Source organism: Pecten maximus, chromosome 19, assembly GCF_902652985.1.
Source record: "Pecten maximus chromosome 19, xPecMax1.1, whole genome shotgun sequence".
Classification (NCBI taxonomy): domain Eukaryota; kingdom Metazoa; phylum Mollusca; class Bivalvia; order Pectinida; family Pectinidae; genus Pecten; species Pecten maximus.
Window position 1 is genome coordinate 11,661,375 of NC_047033.1, and position 15,629 is coordinate 11,677,003.

The following is a 15,629-nucleotide window of genomic DNA, read 5'->3' on the forward strand; positions in this document are numbered from 1 at the left end:
TCATTCACGCCAATCAAAACACGTGCTAAATCGACCTTTTATATAGTGTATTTGTATATGTTTCTGTGGTGCATTTTTATGACGCTGGTAACATAAACGTATATATTTATAGTAGATGTTAGTAATAAATCAAGATATCTGAAAGATGCAGGCCGAGAAGAATAAAAAATAAGTCTTCCTCTGAAATTTGCATTTCTTTGTAATAAATGCAATATGTTAGCACAAGTTGATGTCTGAAATGTTTATTTATGAAGTATTTGTCATGATAGCCATAGATATGTATGCTGCTCTATAAATAAGTTTCTGATGCATGTGTTGAAAGATTTATGTTTTCTGTATATAACCTCATCTGTCAATCTGGAGGAAGTCATAAAAAAATTCAAGGAAGAGAATATTTATAAATAAAGGGAGACAATTTTGTAAAATTTGATGGTTGTTACAGTTTAATGATCAACTAATAAATTAGAGGAGTTGTGTTAATATAATTTTTGAATAATTTCGATATCCTTTATATACTTTTAGGTCAGACTAATAGATGAAATAATCAGTAATCCTGTATTTTTCAATAATGCTGTAGCAGAAAAGGGGAGATAATCATGTATATAAATTGTTCAATACCATAAATATAAACTTGGTAAAATTTTGTACTGGAGTTTTGTATCAAAAGATTTGCTCTGTTAATTGGTACTGTTCATTCATAGAATATACTGCTGACTGCATTTTCTATACATCTTGACAATTATTGTAGATCTCTGATGTCCTTGACCTTGAAAGTAAAGAATAACTATAGTGACATATACAGTTGATTCTCTGGCCACCTTTGGGAGTATCGAGGACTTTTAGTACACATTTCCACCTACACTACAGGAATAATCTACATTTTTATGAGTCCAATGCTAGGTAACCAGATTTATTGTCTAGCAACCACCGAACCTATGTGGTTTTACGTAATGATACCTTAGGTTCTGATTTGTTCCGAGCCAGATAAGCTTAATGGCTAGCAGACAGGAAACTTGGCATCGGAGGTATCATCAGATCATGCTCATATAGTGTCTACATGTTTCTTTAAGTAAATCTGATATAACTCTAAAGATAAAACGAATCTCAAAATACTGACGCTTTCAAACCAGTAATAAAATGTTTTTTGAATCTGAGTTGGATATATATGAAAAAACTAACCAAAGCTTCGAAGAAAAGGACCTGGAAATGTCTATGACAGTGAAGGGTGTTGGTATACACACTATCTTATACCACTGCTGATAATTGTCAGGTATGTGTAACATGGTTAGGATCTAAGACAATTGGGTTAGTGACGTAATTACACTTGCTATAATCAGCATCCCACAATCTTGATGGAATTCGTAGTAAGTCTATCTAGCTGATATCAGCAATTTTCTCCCAGTTGCTAGTGGTGTGTGAAATATATGCTACATTGATAGATATGCAGAAGTGTAATGGTCCAAAAAAATGAAGACATCTTTATATTCTTATAGGGACAAAATGAATGTAAAACACACAAGACATTTAAGATATCACCTTAAGATGTTTTGTGTAATAGTATAATGGGTTTTACAGATAATGAGATTACTAAGCATTATTTGATAAAATCTTAATCCTGGCTGATAAGTTGTTATGAGATATTGGCTGGGAGAGATGGATATAGCTTTATAAGGGAGATAACTAGTTAGGATAAGGGAGGTAATTGATCGTAACATTGGAGGTAATTGATTGTAACATCGGATATAATTTATTGCAATTGGAAGAGAACTAGTAAATAAGTGGTTACATCAGGGGGATATCACTAGTTTGGCTAGGGGAGATATCTGTAATTGGACATATAACCTAATGAGGAGTGGACAAATAACTGGTTTAACAGGGGAGATAATTGGTTAAAACAGGGGAGATAGCTGCTTTGGCTAAGGGAGATAACTTTAATTTGAAAGATAACTGATGAGGAGAGGAGAAATGGCTCAGGTTGGAACAGTGGAGATAATTCTCAATATCGAAGGTAATTTAATGGAAAGAATGTGCAGCTGGGGAGATGAATGTATGGCATTTAATATGACCAAACAAAAATATAGAGAAAATGGTGAGGAGAGGAAAAATGACTGGCTGGAACAGGGGAGATAATTGGTTAAAAAGGGAGATAACTATCAATTTTAATGGTTAATTGATTGGAACAGGAGGTGCAGCAGGGTAGACTAAACAAAATATAGATACACCATGATCTGACTTCATTATGACTTCTTTATTCACGATTCACTTTCAGATGGAATTTACATTTAATAGTTACAAAATTACCATTGCAGTCTGAAAACAATCATTGAACACCATATATTTATATATCATATATAGAGGATATCTAACAGTGTCTTCAGTAACACCATATATTTATATATCATATATCGTTCTTTTAGATTCTATGATGATTTTACCCTAGACTGGCGGTCAATCATGGGTACACTAGAACTGGCTGGTCAATCCAGGATTAGGTCACAGACAGATACTGGTCAGTATAAAACCCAGACCTCATTTTGTCAGATTAAGGTGAGAGTGACCAGTGTCCAGACAGCTCTAATGATCATCACTATTGTAGGGACACACTTAGGACACAAATGAATGACCACACATTATCACCAGTTTGATGGTCAAGTGTCCTAATACTGTTCTGTCAGAGTGACCGAGGCTAATTGTCATTATGCACAGCTTTGTCCAGACTGACTGATACAATTGGCTGGAATACATAACTTGGGTCAGCAGACAGACAGGTATGTCTCATTGTAGTGTCCAGTCTGGTCATCATGAATGACCACCAGTTCCTGATTAATATCAGAATAGTTACCTGTAGTTTTGTCACCTTCTCGATGACTTTATGATCAAGATCACATACTGACCGATCCTCATTGGGCATTCTCTCACCTACATGACAGACTTTGGGGATGGTTAAGAACGTAATGTATGTACAATTGATTCCACCAGGAAATAAAACATGACTGTTGTGTGATATATTCTCAGTTTATGTTACGTATTTAGTTCTGTCTAGATATCTCTATCAGGAAATAAAATGGAATGTAAAAAAACCTCAAATTCTTAGTCAATGTTATGTGGGAATAGTCGCAGGATTATATACATACAAAGTTATGGTAGTTTCACAGGAAACTTTTTCTATTTTTACAAAACATTGACATTTTATGGTCTTCATTGGCCCCACGATTAAATATACAGCATGGTGTCTCTTTCACCCAATAATCCTCAACATGACATTTCATGAAAATCCATCAAGTGATTCGGAAAAAGAAATTAAACAATTAAACAACTTCAGTTGTATATCATCATTTTTTGTCAAATTTTTGTCGTTTAGGGCCAAAGTAAAAAAGGGTTATTGGTCATAAGGAGGTTTTTGTTTTTTGCTTATTTCCAAAATTGTTCAATTAATGACAAATATTTTCTATCGAAGTAAAATAAATGTTCAAATGTTGACAGACTGCCATGTTTATTTTTATAAATGACATACATTTAAATTCTGTCAGAAATGATTTGTTACAGTTTAACATGCAAGGATAACTCTGAATAACGCTATTGAAATAGGACGAACCATATCAGGGTAGTCAATGTTATTTATAAAAAAATATCCATTTATTACAAACAAGTCATAGAGCTGTGAACAATATTAGATTTTATCTTGATACTGTGTACAATAAGTGTTTAAAATATGTATTTACTGAACCCACAACACCAGGTGTAGAGTTTGTCCGTGCTAAAGATGGACATATTCATTTAAGTACAAAACCTATTGATAGATTAGAAAATTTATTTATCACTTTTGTTCAAAGTAACTATCCAGATAAATTGCCACTAACTACAGATTTTTCAGATATCATTCTGATTTGAAATCAAAGTTCATATGCATGTACAATTCGTACTTGATGGTATTGATATTTGGCAAATAAATCATATAGAAATTGGACCTCATTTTCCTATTAAATTTACATAATGTATTGATTTTGTGCAGATGTTAGAAGTTTCATATTCCTGTGTAGTCGGCAATATTTAAAAAAAAATAAAATTTGAATTATGGATTAGTGTTGGAAATTTAAATGTGTGGTTTAACTAGTAACATATTACACATAATGATTGATGTGTTTTAAAACTTTCCGTATTGATTAACTGTTAGCCTGCATTCATGGTTTCCTGAAATATATGTAATTAAATGTCGGAAATCTTTATGGAGATCCCTTTTATAAGTGAACTGGATTATTCATGTACAGTATTTAATGCTGAATTTCAATCCTGTGGGCGATGATAGCTCAGTCGGTAGAGAGTTAATATAACCACTGGAGAAAACCTTAGGTATGTGGTTCGATCCAACCCTGGGGGGCTGCATTTCACAGGAAGCTGAGATTACAGACAGTTCTATGCTGGTATGGTTATGTTATGTATATGTACGACATTTTACCCCCATAGCACCTGATGGGGGCTGTCATAGCTCAGTTGGTTCTAGTGAGTGGTGGCCATGTATCCTCATGTGAAGATCTGAGGTTTGATGCTCCAGGGAAGCTGAGAAACATGCTGGTCTGTGTTGCTGTGGTTGTGCACATGTCTTTGGGTGAAACATTTACAATGATTGCTCTAGATGGCATGTGACAAGCCTCCTGTACAAATGTATATTGATCAGTGAGGTAGTCACCAACTACTACAAGGAGACCCACCTCAATAATAACCCTGGCTGTTCAGAGGATGATTAAGGCAACAAAAACAAAACATTGCACTTGATAGCTTGGTTGTGACTCCCATACGATACTCATTGAGGTATCCACCAACTACTACATACAGACCCTGCCAGTCCTCCCACCTATAAATGACATTGACTGTTAACTGACTAGGCAATGTAAACCCAGCAATTTTAAAAAAGAGTCATGTACCTGTGCTATTTGGTTGGTTTTCAGAAATAGCTGGTGTAAAATAAAGGGATTCAGGCTCGTGTATGTAATCTTTATTTGAGCATGTTACGTCTTGTGATCTTATAATTTCTGTCAGTATTTTCTACCAGATGTTGTTATACAGATACTAATAATCTAGTTCAACAGAATGAACTTCAAAGAACTGTCTAAATTCTTGAAAAGAATCACCTGGAAATTGATCTTTTAAAATTTTGTCCTGTAAATATAACTACTTTCAGTGTTAACTGTTTTATTAAACACTTGTCAAGGCTAAAAACCACATTAAAGAATTAGAGTGCCATAAAAAAGTAAAATTAAAAAAAACTTTCTAAAAATAAAACTTTATTCATGTTACCTGGAACATGATTGACAGGTAAGAAAACTATTTGATAACGAACATTTAGGTTAGGTAATCTCTACACCTGATAAAGGTATTGAAATCAGTCGCTTAAAAATCAACAGGTATTTATAGACCATTGTCAGATGAAAACTATCTGTTAAAAATTGACATTGAATGGCTGACTTTACACGTTGGCTAACGTGTTTACCTGCTGTAGTGACACTTTTCACCTTGAATGTACAAAGGTGTAGATATACAGTCACAAAATAAAGTCTCTCGTTCAGACCCAAAGTCAGTATTATTTTTTGTCACCTAGGAGATGTCAGCTTTTCCTATGGATCTGGTTTTATTTCAATTCAATTTATATAACTGTATCAATTCTGGCATTTTGTCACCTAGACGACAAAAGGTGGTCCCTGAAGGGAGTATTATTTCGGTTTAAGAATATACCAGTATTAATCCTGACCTTTTGTGTTCTACAAGAAAAGCGTAAGCCCTTGGGTTAGTAGAAGTGATAAGATTTCGATATATTTGTGAGTCCCTAAAAAGGACAGCGGTTTCCCTTTGTGACCTTATCAAGGTCATTTTAAACCTTGTACAAACTTTATGTTTGAATTTGTTTTCCACTTAAGTTAGTATTTTGACTTGTTCCCTTGTAATTTTGACCTTTTTCATAGTTACAGTTTAAAAGATTTCAAAGAATTGCACAATGGTCCAGTTATCAGAAAAACTTTAAAATAGTTAAATATGAGTCAAGTTGCTATATAAAACTCTGTAAAACTTTTCAACTATTTAAATTTCTGTGACCAGGAAATTGAAAATGATGCAACAGGGTTTTCTTTCAGAAGAGAAACGACACCGATATATAACTGGTATGTCAGTCCGATGAGGTGTGGCCACTTCCAGTGAATTTTACACCTGTGTTAATTATCAGATACACAGGTAGTTGACTGTTTCCGTCACCGTGAGTTATATTGAGAGTCGTCAATAAGGATATGATTTATTGTGAGTCAGCCTATAATCCAATAGGATAAAAACATGTGTCTGTTTACACCTGAATACTGACCACTGAGCGAAGATTGCAACAGATTTATATATGACTAACTATTTAGTACTGTGATCGAAGGAATTTTTCACCCAGGGGCCCTCAATGGGTTTAACACAAAACAAACACACAAGATAAAGCTTATCTACACAATAGCAGAGTTTCGTTTGGTGCAAAATTCTGTGTTATGAAAAGTGTTGTGACATATATAGCAGTCATATACAAGATTTCCATTTTACCTGTCCGTTAACGCGGGGGGTTCAATTAAGAGAAATTGCCACTTCAGACAGGTGTCAATTAATTTAGGCATGGTTCTCCTTCACAAAGACATCTTTTTATTTCAGAAAAAGGTATTCCATAAAATAAAAAAAAATTCCAATTACCTAGATAATCATTTTATATCCAATACTTTGAATAAACGAATTAAATCAAGCAACAGATTATGCCATCTATTTAAACTTTTTTGAATATATGTATGCTCAGAGGATATTGAATACCTGAAATTAACACCATCAAATTGATCTCTGACAGCTTATTTACATACCTACCTGAGACATGCTAATTAGATTTTTGTTGTTACCTGAGACTTGTTAATGATGTACTTGAGACATGCTAATTATCCATGTGACCAGTCTCTCCTGTTTACAAAGTCTTATATTACCAGGAGTGATCAGGCGTTAATTAATTACATAACGAGGCAGCATGCTAATTATACCCTATACCTTCCAGAGTCCCCCCATGGTGCCCAGTGGGTGTGAAGTATTATTAGTCTTGCAAACATGCCTGATGGTGCATTTAATTAGTATACACTAATTACCTGATAATTAATTATGTAAATATGTACACTGGTATAGCTGCAGCTAAGGGCAATATTGTTCTGTAGTGTAATATGGATATGGGTTAGAAGTAGTGGTGGTGGTGGTGGTGGGGGGGGGGGGGGGGGGGGGTAGGGAGGCGGTAGAGTGTGGGTTAGGGGGGGGGGGGGGGTAGCTTCGGACAGAAGGGGTTAATATCCTTCCAATGAGTAATGTCTGGCCCCTATTATCAACAGAAAGGGTTTATGTGAATGGCCCTTTATGTTCTACAGGAAGGGCTTGTCTGACTCCCTTTGTAGTACATGACTAACAGACAGAGAGATAATCTGATCATTACTTTATCTCTAGTTAATGCTAATTTGTGGTTTACATGTAACTTAGCAATGCTAGTTTGTAAATAGTGGAGAATGGACTCAATTAATAACACCAACATTTCGTCACAGGAGTGATATACACATGTACACTCCCCAGGGTGGGGGCCTGTATTTCATCACCCTCCTGTTGAAATGTTGAGAACAGACTGGAACAAGCTTCTAGGTCAATGTCTCTTTACAATCCAGAAAAAACCAGCATGGTATTAATGTGGAAAAATGGGTTGCTCCATGTCAAATTACAGAGAAAGAGAAAAAAAGGGAAAATGAGAAAAAAATGATATATTTTTTTGGTGATACTAAAAGGATTTAAGGTTATTTTGAGTCTGATCATGATGTGTTTTGTCCAAGGTCAATGACTCAAAAGGGAATTTTCAAAGAAATTGAAAGAAAAAAAGCTGATGTCTGTTTGGGAAATTTGTTAATGTTTTAAGTATAAAGTTGCATAGGAACAAGGAATTAAAATGAACTTACTTACTCAACGGACAAACTATAGATAATATGTAATTAGAGTTTGAAAAAAAATTAAATGATCAACCCTAAAAAAGGGAGTATATATATATATATAAATACCCTTAACTGTTGTTTATTCATCATAGCAACCCCTCCCCCACCCCCCTACACCCCCTTCTCTACACCACAATCCCCTGCCCATGACACACTTTATCCAATTAGGGAACTGTCACTTTACCCATGTGTTTCCCCACCCAGGGGCACACAGATACATATATACACATGGTTTTCCTCACGACTCTTTGAATTGTGGCTCCAAATTTTAATTGGACTAACAGTCACCGGATGTTACACAGAAGGTCCAGGTGTTCTATATTATGGGATAAGAGAATTTCCAATGACTCATACATAAATTTTGTAAACATGTCCGAGGATTTATAAATAGGATTTTCTTGACCGTACATGTTAATATATGTGATAGGTATGAAGCTTATATAGCTGATATACAGGTAGAGAGACCCCTCATACATAGGTACACTCTATAGGTATATAAGTTTGTTAAAGGTAACTTGCTATGTGACTGATTACAGGTATCAAAAGTCTGCCATACATTATAAACCCAATGCTTATCTATATATATACACAAAAAAACATAAAAATTCCTCCCTATCTAAACACTACAACAGTTGAACTCAATTTTATTTCATGAGGAATTCAAATCATTTTATTTAAGTTCTGTGTGTTAGTGGTTCAAAGAACATCTTCATTTGACTGTTTGCTGTTGGTATGAAGTGTTCGGTATAGTGAGTAGGGTTCAGCTGGCTGTGGTTGAGCGAGCACTCTAGCTATACAACCACACTATATACACAGGCCAACTGGGTTGTAGCTATCAGAACAGACAGACCCACTCACATGTTCACAATGCTCGGTGTGTCAGGAAAGTAGTAACATCATTATGGATTTTAACACTTAAACCCCACACATTTACAAGTTGACAGTGCCTTTGGAATATATCTTTTTCATTATTGGAAATTACCAGAAAAAAAACTTGGATTATTGTAGTGACTTTTGATGGATTGTGTTTGAATCAGTTTGTATAAGGAACCTTATGGTGTACCATTACAATATATGTGATTGTATTGTCCGAAACTGAATGAAAGTTTCGCGATTTAATGTGCTTTTTCTGAAGGATATTAACAATGGGTGCCAATAATTCTCAAATTCATGATCGATCATCAGATCCGAGAGTTTTTATCCAGCGAGGCGATGCAAGTACCCGTTTAGAGTACCATGGAGTCTGCTTCCAGGAAGGTATGTATTACAGTAGTCAGTTACACGTAATAGACGTCTGATTGTGTTACACTTACATAGTCAATATTCATGATTATTATTACTTAATGATAATTGAAACTATTATCCCAATCATAATATTAGGATGACATTATTAGGTCGGTCATTAGAGAAGCTTAAAGCAGCTCCGTATGAATAATATAGAATACATGTGTAATTATGTATATAAAAACCAAGACTTATATATTAATCATTTAATAAACACACATATATAGCATATAGCAGTAGTTGTCCCTTAAGAAAATAAACAAAATTTGAAATTTAAATCAAATGACAGCTACCTTGGTTCACAAATTAAGATATCAATATTACTGATATATTAAAATGAAATGGAAATTTAAAAAGAAGTTTTAGTTTCATTTTAAATCTTTCATCTGAAAATTTATTGCCTTATAAGAAGCTATATCCAATCTTTTAATCCATCTTATAGACACCAGGCTATTTATTATGTAAATGTCAGTCATTAGGGGCAAGTCATTAGTCAATTTAACGATAAGTATAATTGATGACAGCCTAGTATGTTATAACTACTTATATATATATATACACACAAGTGTCACACTTTACCTTAAAAATCTCATTGATACAAAAATAATCGCCTCAACTTTGTATGAACTCCTCAGAACAATATTTCAAGGTTGACTTACTTTATACAGAGACCGTGTAATAAGATGTTTGACTCTGGAAAATTGACCCTCCATAATATCCTCACCATATCATTCTCCCTCCCATCAAAGAAGAAAAGGATCGCATATTTAGTGGGGAAAATAGGGAGAAATATCAGAAATAGCCCTACAATATTTAAACCCTTTTATTTTTCTCTTAGCTTCATATTTTATTTTCAATTTTCGTAGCAATAGAGACAGACACACACATACTGTATACATTTCTGCTAGCCTAAGATCATTCCTGATGGCTAGATAATATACATGTAGGCAGTCATTAGCTAGGATATGTTATATTTAGATGTATTTCTCGTTGTCTTGGAGATATGTCAGAGTGTATGGCGGTGAGCTAACAAGCAAAACTGTTAGATCACGTATATACACCCAATTACGTCAAACTGACGGTACACCTAACATTAAAAACCACAGATAATTAGCATTATAGCGAAATACTTAATTCAGTTTTGCCTTGTACAGTGATCAAAGAGTTCTGGCTTTTTTTTCTACAAAGTGAACCTACAGAAAGTCTTTACATACAACCCTAATGTTTTTGTGCTAAGACAAACCATCAAGCATTCGGAGAAAATACTGGCCCTTGGAACCTTAACATCTGAGAGGTCTGTCTGTAATTACCTATAACGAGTCGTACTTATCTACACACCAGCTCATTGTGCTTCTATACCTACCAGCCAAATATATTGACCATATAAGTTAACGAGAAACATACTTGTAATTTGAAATATAGTATGCATGATATAGAAAAATCCATGAACTATAAACTACCTGTACAATTCAAAACTAAATCATTTTTAGATTATATAATTATAACAAATATTTTGTATATAAGGTTCAAAGTGAGGAACTTTAAAATGAAAATGAAAATAAGTGATAATTAATAATTTACAAGTTTGGTATTATATACACCATACCTGATAAGTCACAAAACTACACAATGTACTGTTAGGACATGGTAGAGTTACCTCCCCTTACAAATTTGATCCACACTATAGTGTTAGTGAATTATACATGTACAAACAGTTATTTAAGTCAATAGTTGATATAAAATAGGAGGATATAATCTTACATAGCCTGAAACGAATGAAGATGCTGAATAATTACACCAAGAACAGCAAATTTTGTTTTAATCAATAGAATTATGATTTGGTATGCATATATACACATACATATGATACTGAATCTAGGGTATCTAATATCCTTTCATTATCAGAGATTACAGAATATCAAACATTTCATCATTTATCATATAGTTTACCCTTGGTTCAGGCCAAGCTAAAAATATATCAGTTTCTTTTTGATTCTTTGAGTGAAAAATATTGGGTAAAATAGACTAATGCCTTTGTATTAGAATGACGTACCTCTTTAACAATTTTGTTCTTAAAGTCAGAGACATATGATAGGAACTGGAAACATAACCATTGTTTTGTTTGGCCTATAATTTGGTTTACAGTAACAGAACAAAGAAAAGATACAATTGTGATTACTCTATACATTACTTTTATAAACTCTGACAAACTTGTCGTTGACACTGATGGATCACAATCACTCTCTTCTGGAAAATTTTTACATAAATTTTTATTTATTTATGTAGATTGTGACATCGATAGCATACAATGCATCAGAATAAGTAAGACCTAACATGATATTGTAATATGATAGACATATCGGGTGGATCGAGTTTCTTCACAACTTTAACATATCGCCCATTAACATTCCCGGTGACAAAAGCTCCGCTTGTTCCCCGTGATCTACTATTAAGGCACAAACATCCCACACATTTTTGATATGTTAATTTATCTCAGCTTTCTAAAAAAAAACTTTCTAAAAAATAGTTTGAATTGACATTTTAGGTGAAAAATGGCATTTAAATGTGACTGCGACAGTCTGTGTCGTGATTTGAAGCAGAAAGGTCTCGTTACTTCAATGTAAAAATGTATAGGATTCCAATGTGTCTTGACATTCATAAAAGTCCATGTTATGGTAAAACTTTTAATCTTTTGTGAGGTATTATAGGAAAGAGATAAAATCTCGGTGGTATAGAGTGGCATTTGTACCTTTACGGCTCCTGGATGTCGTCTGTCCTATCACGTAGATGCAGACTAACTTTTAATGAAGAAGAAGATCCCCTTAACATTTAGTGTAGCTGTACCACTTACAATTATTTTGTGTTTCAATTCTTCAGTTTAATAATTTGAAAAAAAAATAATGAAAAATGAAATTGATTGCTGATGCAATCCCCAAAATCATTGGGAAAATGCTTGAAATTTATAAAAAAAAACTTATTTCTGCCATCTTCAGTGATATGAACCTAGCTAACCCCAAGCTCCTGCCCTAAAATTTAAAGCTATTATGAACAACTTTCTTTAATCATTCATATTATTTCCTTGCCAGTTAAACTACACAATAATCTGTCATTACAGAATTAGGAATTATCAAATATTATTAGAAATTTTGTTTCTGTAGAAGAAAGGTAGTTGTATTTGATATAATATGTCTTAAAGACAAAACTATAATAAAAGTTTTTTTGTTTTCCAGGCAAGCCGTCTGCACCAGATGGTGTTCCTTTTGTCAAGAACATCTCCCATAATTGTCTTACTCTCAGCTGGCAGGCTCCCAGGGGATTTCCCTGCAAAATCAATACTTGCCTATCAAATCGAAGTCTACAATGTTTTTGAGCATCGTTGGAAGGTTGTAACTAATTCCTGCCAGGGGACAAGCTATGATGTTAAAAATCTAGCACCTGACACCGAGTACCGTTTTCGAGTGAGAGCTGAAAATTTGTATGGCCGAAGTCGACCCGGTCACGTTTCGCCTGTAGTGAGAACAAGAGACATCAGTGAGAGTTCACAACAAACAGACAAAACATTCCCTAAACCGCAGAAAATCGTGCGTAGACACAGTCACCATATAAAAGTTGATGGAGGGGTGGCAACGTTATTGAAACGTACAGAAGAGAGTAAGTTTGAGAACCATGTTGGAACAATTCCATTCAAGCGGAACAGCAGTCTGCGAGGATCACTTCCTGTTCAGAGGCGTTCAGTCTCGGCTGTGTTCCCAGCGTCAAAGCGTGACAGTCTCAACAGTTTTCGTGAATCTCGTCGGTCTTTAGAGGAGTCATCCATTGTGACAGGCGATTCTTCGGTGGCCACTGGAGATGATGAAAGTGCATCTGGCTCTTTAAGACTAAAACGTTTCTCAAATATGTCAACTTCTACAACAACGGAAGAAGAATCTTGTAACCAATCAACATCTGCTTCCTTCCATGACTTCAATTCCAGAGGAAGCCGATGTGATGGATAATTACACCATTCCAGAGGAAGACGATTTTCTTACTTGTCAGTTAAATGTGGACGACTGGAAGTTAACCGGTCCATGGACGTTATCTGACAATAACACAGTCAACGCAGATAACTCGCAATGGAATTCTTCTCCAGCGGGCAAAATTAATTCTCAGCAGTGGCAATCAGCAAATAATGACAATCAGTGGAAGCCGCAGGAAGAAGATCCCTGGAACCTTGGTTTGGACCGCTGGGGGTCACCAGGGGGAGGTAACTCTCATTCGCAGGACATAATGTCGGCACCTTATTCGGACGATACTAAAATTGCTTGGTGCTCCCCACCATCTACAGACAGAGTTCAAAAATCATATATTTGTCAGGAGGAGACACCAGTTTGGAAAGGACAAAACAATAACCAAAACAATAGAAATTTAAGTTCTTTCCGCGGAATGTATAACGATGACGATATTGTGATAAAAAATTTGAGTTCTGATAGCAATGGGAATTACTCATTTGATCCAAAAGACAGACAGTGCTGTATCATTGAGGAGGACGATGAAGCGATGGATCTTGTGTCTGCTGTATGATGAAAATTTGTGTTACCATGGAAATACATTTATATTGAAACTTACCAAATACCTAAGTGCCATTCTCATTGCCATTGGTGGAATGTATAGTGCTTTACTTGACAGCACGAACCAAATATTGAAGAGTGCATGTTTTATCTGATTGTTCATAGGACAGGAATTAACCAATCACAAACCAACGAAATATATGTGATTTCAACTTTGATTGGATGATGAACTGGACCTTCAGATTTGTGATATGAACATTTTCGGTGGATTAATTTATATCAGTACGGTTTTAAAAATCGGAATTTTTATATATATAGTTTAATGATGTTGAATTGTATTTTTATATTTTATACAGTGTTTCAGCTTAGAGTATATTAAGGTACATGAAATGTCAATCCTGGAATGCGAAACTATCGTGACTATCTGTCTTATTGAAAATGTGGAAAATACAATTTTATTTTAATTTTGAAAATACTTTGTAGGAGAAATAAAAAAAAAAGCTGGTATAAAATTTTCTGAAATTAGAAACTTATACCTGATAGAAGTTCTTTGACAAGCCTATAACAATATTTTATGAAACATGCAAACATGATCCATTTTATTATATATGCTACTATTAAGAAAGGCATACAAGTATATTTGTCTTTAATATTCAAAACGACAAAATCAGATGAAATATTGTTTTTACACATTAATCACAAACTGGAAATAGAGCTGTTTATACATTTACTGAAACTGTTAATATTTATATGATTCTCATATTTTCACTATCGTTTCATTTCTTTTTACAAAATGTGTTCTTTCTATTGTCCGTATGTATTGTTATGAAAAATACAGAAACTAAAACACTAATATTGTTTTCTCTTATGTCTTTTATTTTACCCGTCCATTGAAGGATTGACATATTTGCAATAATTAATTGCCATTTCCATCTTTAAACTTTCCCAGGGATGTTTAAAAACTCACTTATTGAAATACCATTTAAATTTTTTTCTGAAAAGAACACAAAATGTATCATTTTATACATTTGCATGGATGAAAGTGTTCAGTATTAATACTGAATTCAGTATTTTGAAATTTTGACAAAACCAGCTATTTTAGTATTTCAGGAACTGAGAAGCTTTCACCCATTCATTTGTGTAATTGCGTATATGGCATTTTAACACATCACATGCACAAATTCTCAGAAACAGTTACTGTTAACTATAAAACTCTTAAATTCTTAACTGTTGATGCTTCCCCAATTTCTCTCCTGGAAACTTTTTCAAAAGATAATTCGGTATTATAAATGTGCCTGGGGCCTGTGTCAATAGATAATTCCATATTACTGCTGAAGCCTGGAGCCTGTGTCAATATATAGGTAATTGATTACCAAACCCTCATATTGAGAGTTAAACAATAAGCATAGCAGTACAGGTATCTATGAGATCTTGATTGCCTCAACCCTGGGGCTGGAACATGTATAAAAGGAACTGACCAGTTTTTCCACTGTATAGATTATTTATAAGCTATTGAACATAATGATTCAGAATTTGACAGGTGCTAACCCCTCACCGATCTGACACCTGTGTTTTCTGTCAATGTATTGTCTTGTAAGTACACACATGATTTTAGACCAGTTTGACTTACTCATTAATACTATCTTCTGACTAAATCACGGGCTTGTCAGTGGTAGAACTGGACGTAAGATTATCCCTGCTGCTATGGTACTTTCCAGATGGTATTTGACCATTATGTATTGAAAAAGGATTATGGAACCCTACAGAGTCTCTCTGGCTA

At 34.4% G+C, this 15,629-nt stretch overlaps 2 protein-coding genes across 7 annotated transcripts in view; both read left to right on the plus strand.

The window, feature by feature from the left end:
- LOC117317873 (myosin light chain kinase, smooth muscle-like) overlaps window positions 1–15,629 on the plus strand; it is a 132,184-nt gene that overhangs the window by 35,407 nt on the left and 81,148 nt on the right. The window lies entirely within an intron of this gene.
- Window positions 8,693–14,702, plus strand: LOC117317875 (twitchin-like). The gene is given in 4 exon segments (XM_033872842.1): window positions 8,693–9,275; window positions 12,533–12,618; window positions 12,620–13,255; window positions 13,257–14,702. Coding segments are annotated over 4 exon segments (1,440 nt in total). The 5' UTR covers window positions 8,693–9,163; the 3' UTR covers window positions 13,863–14,702.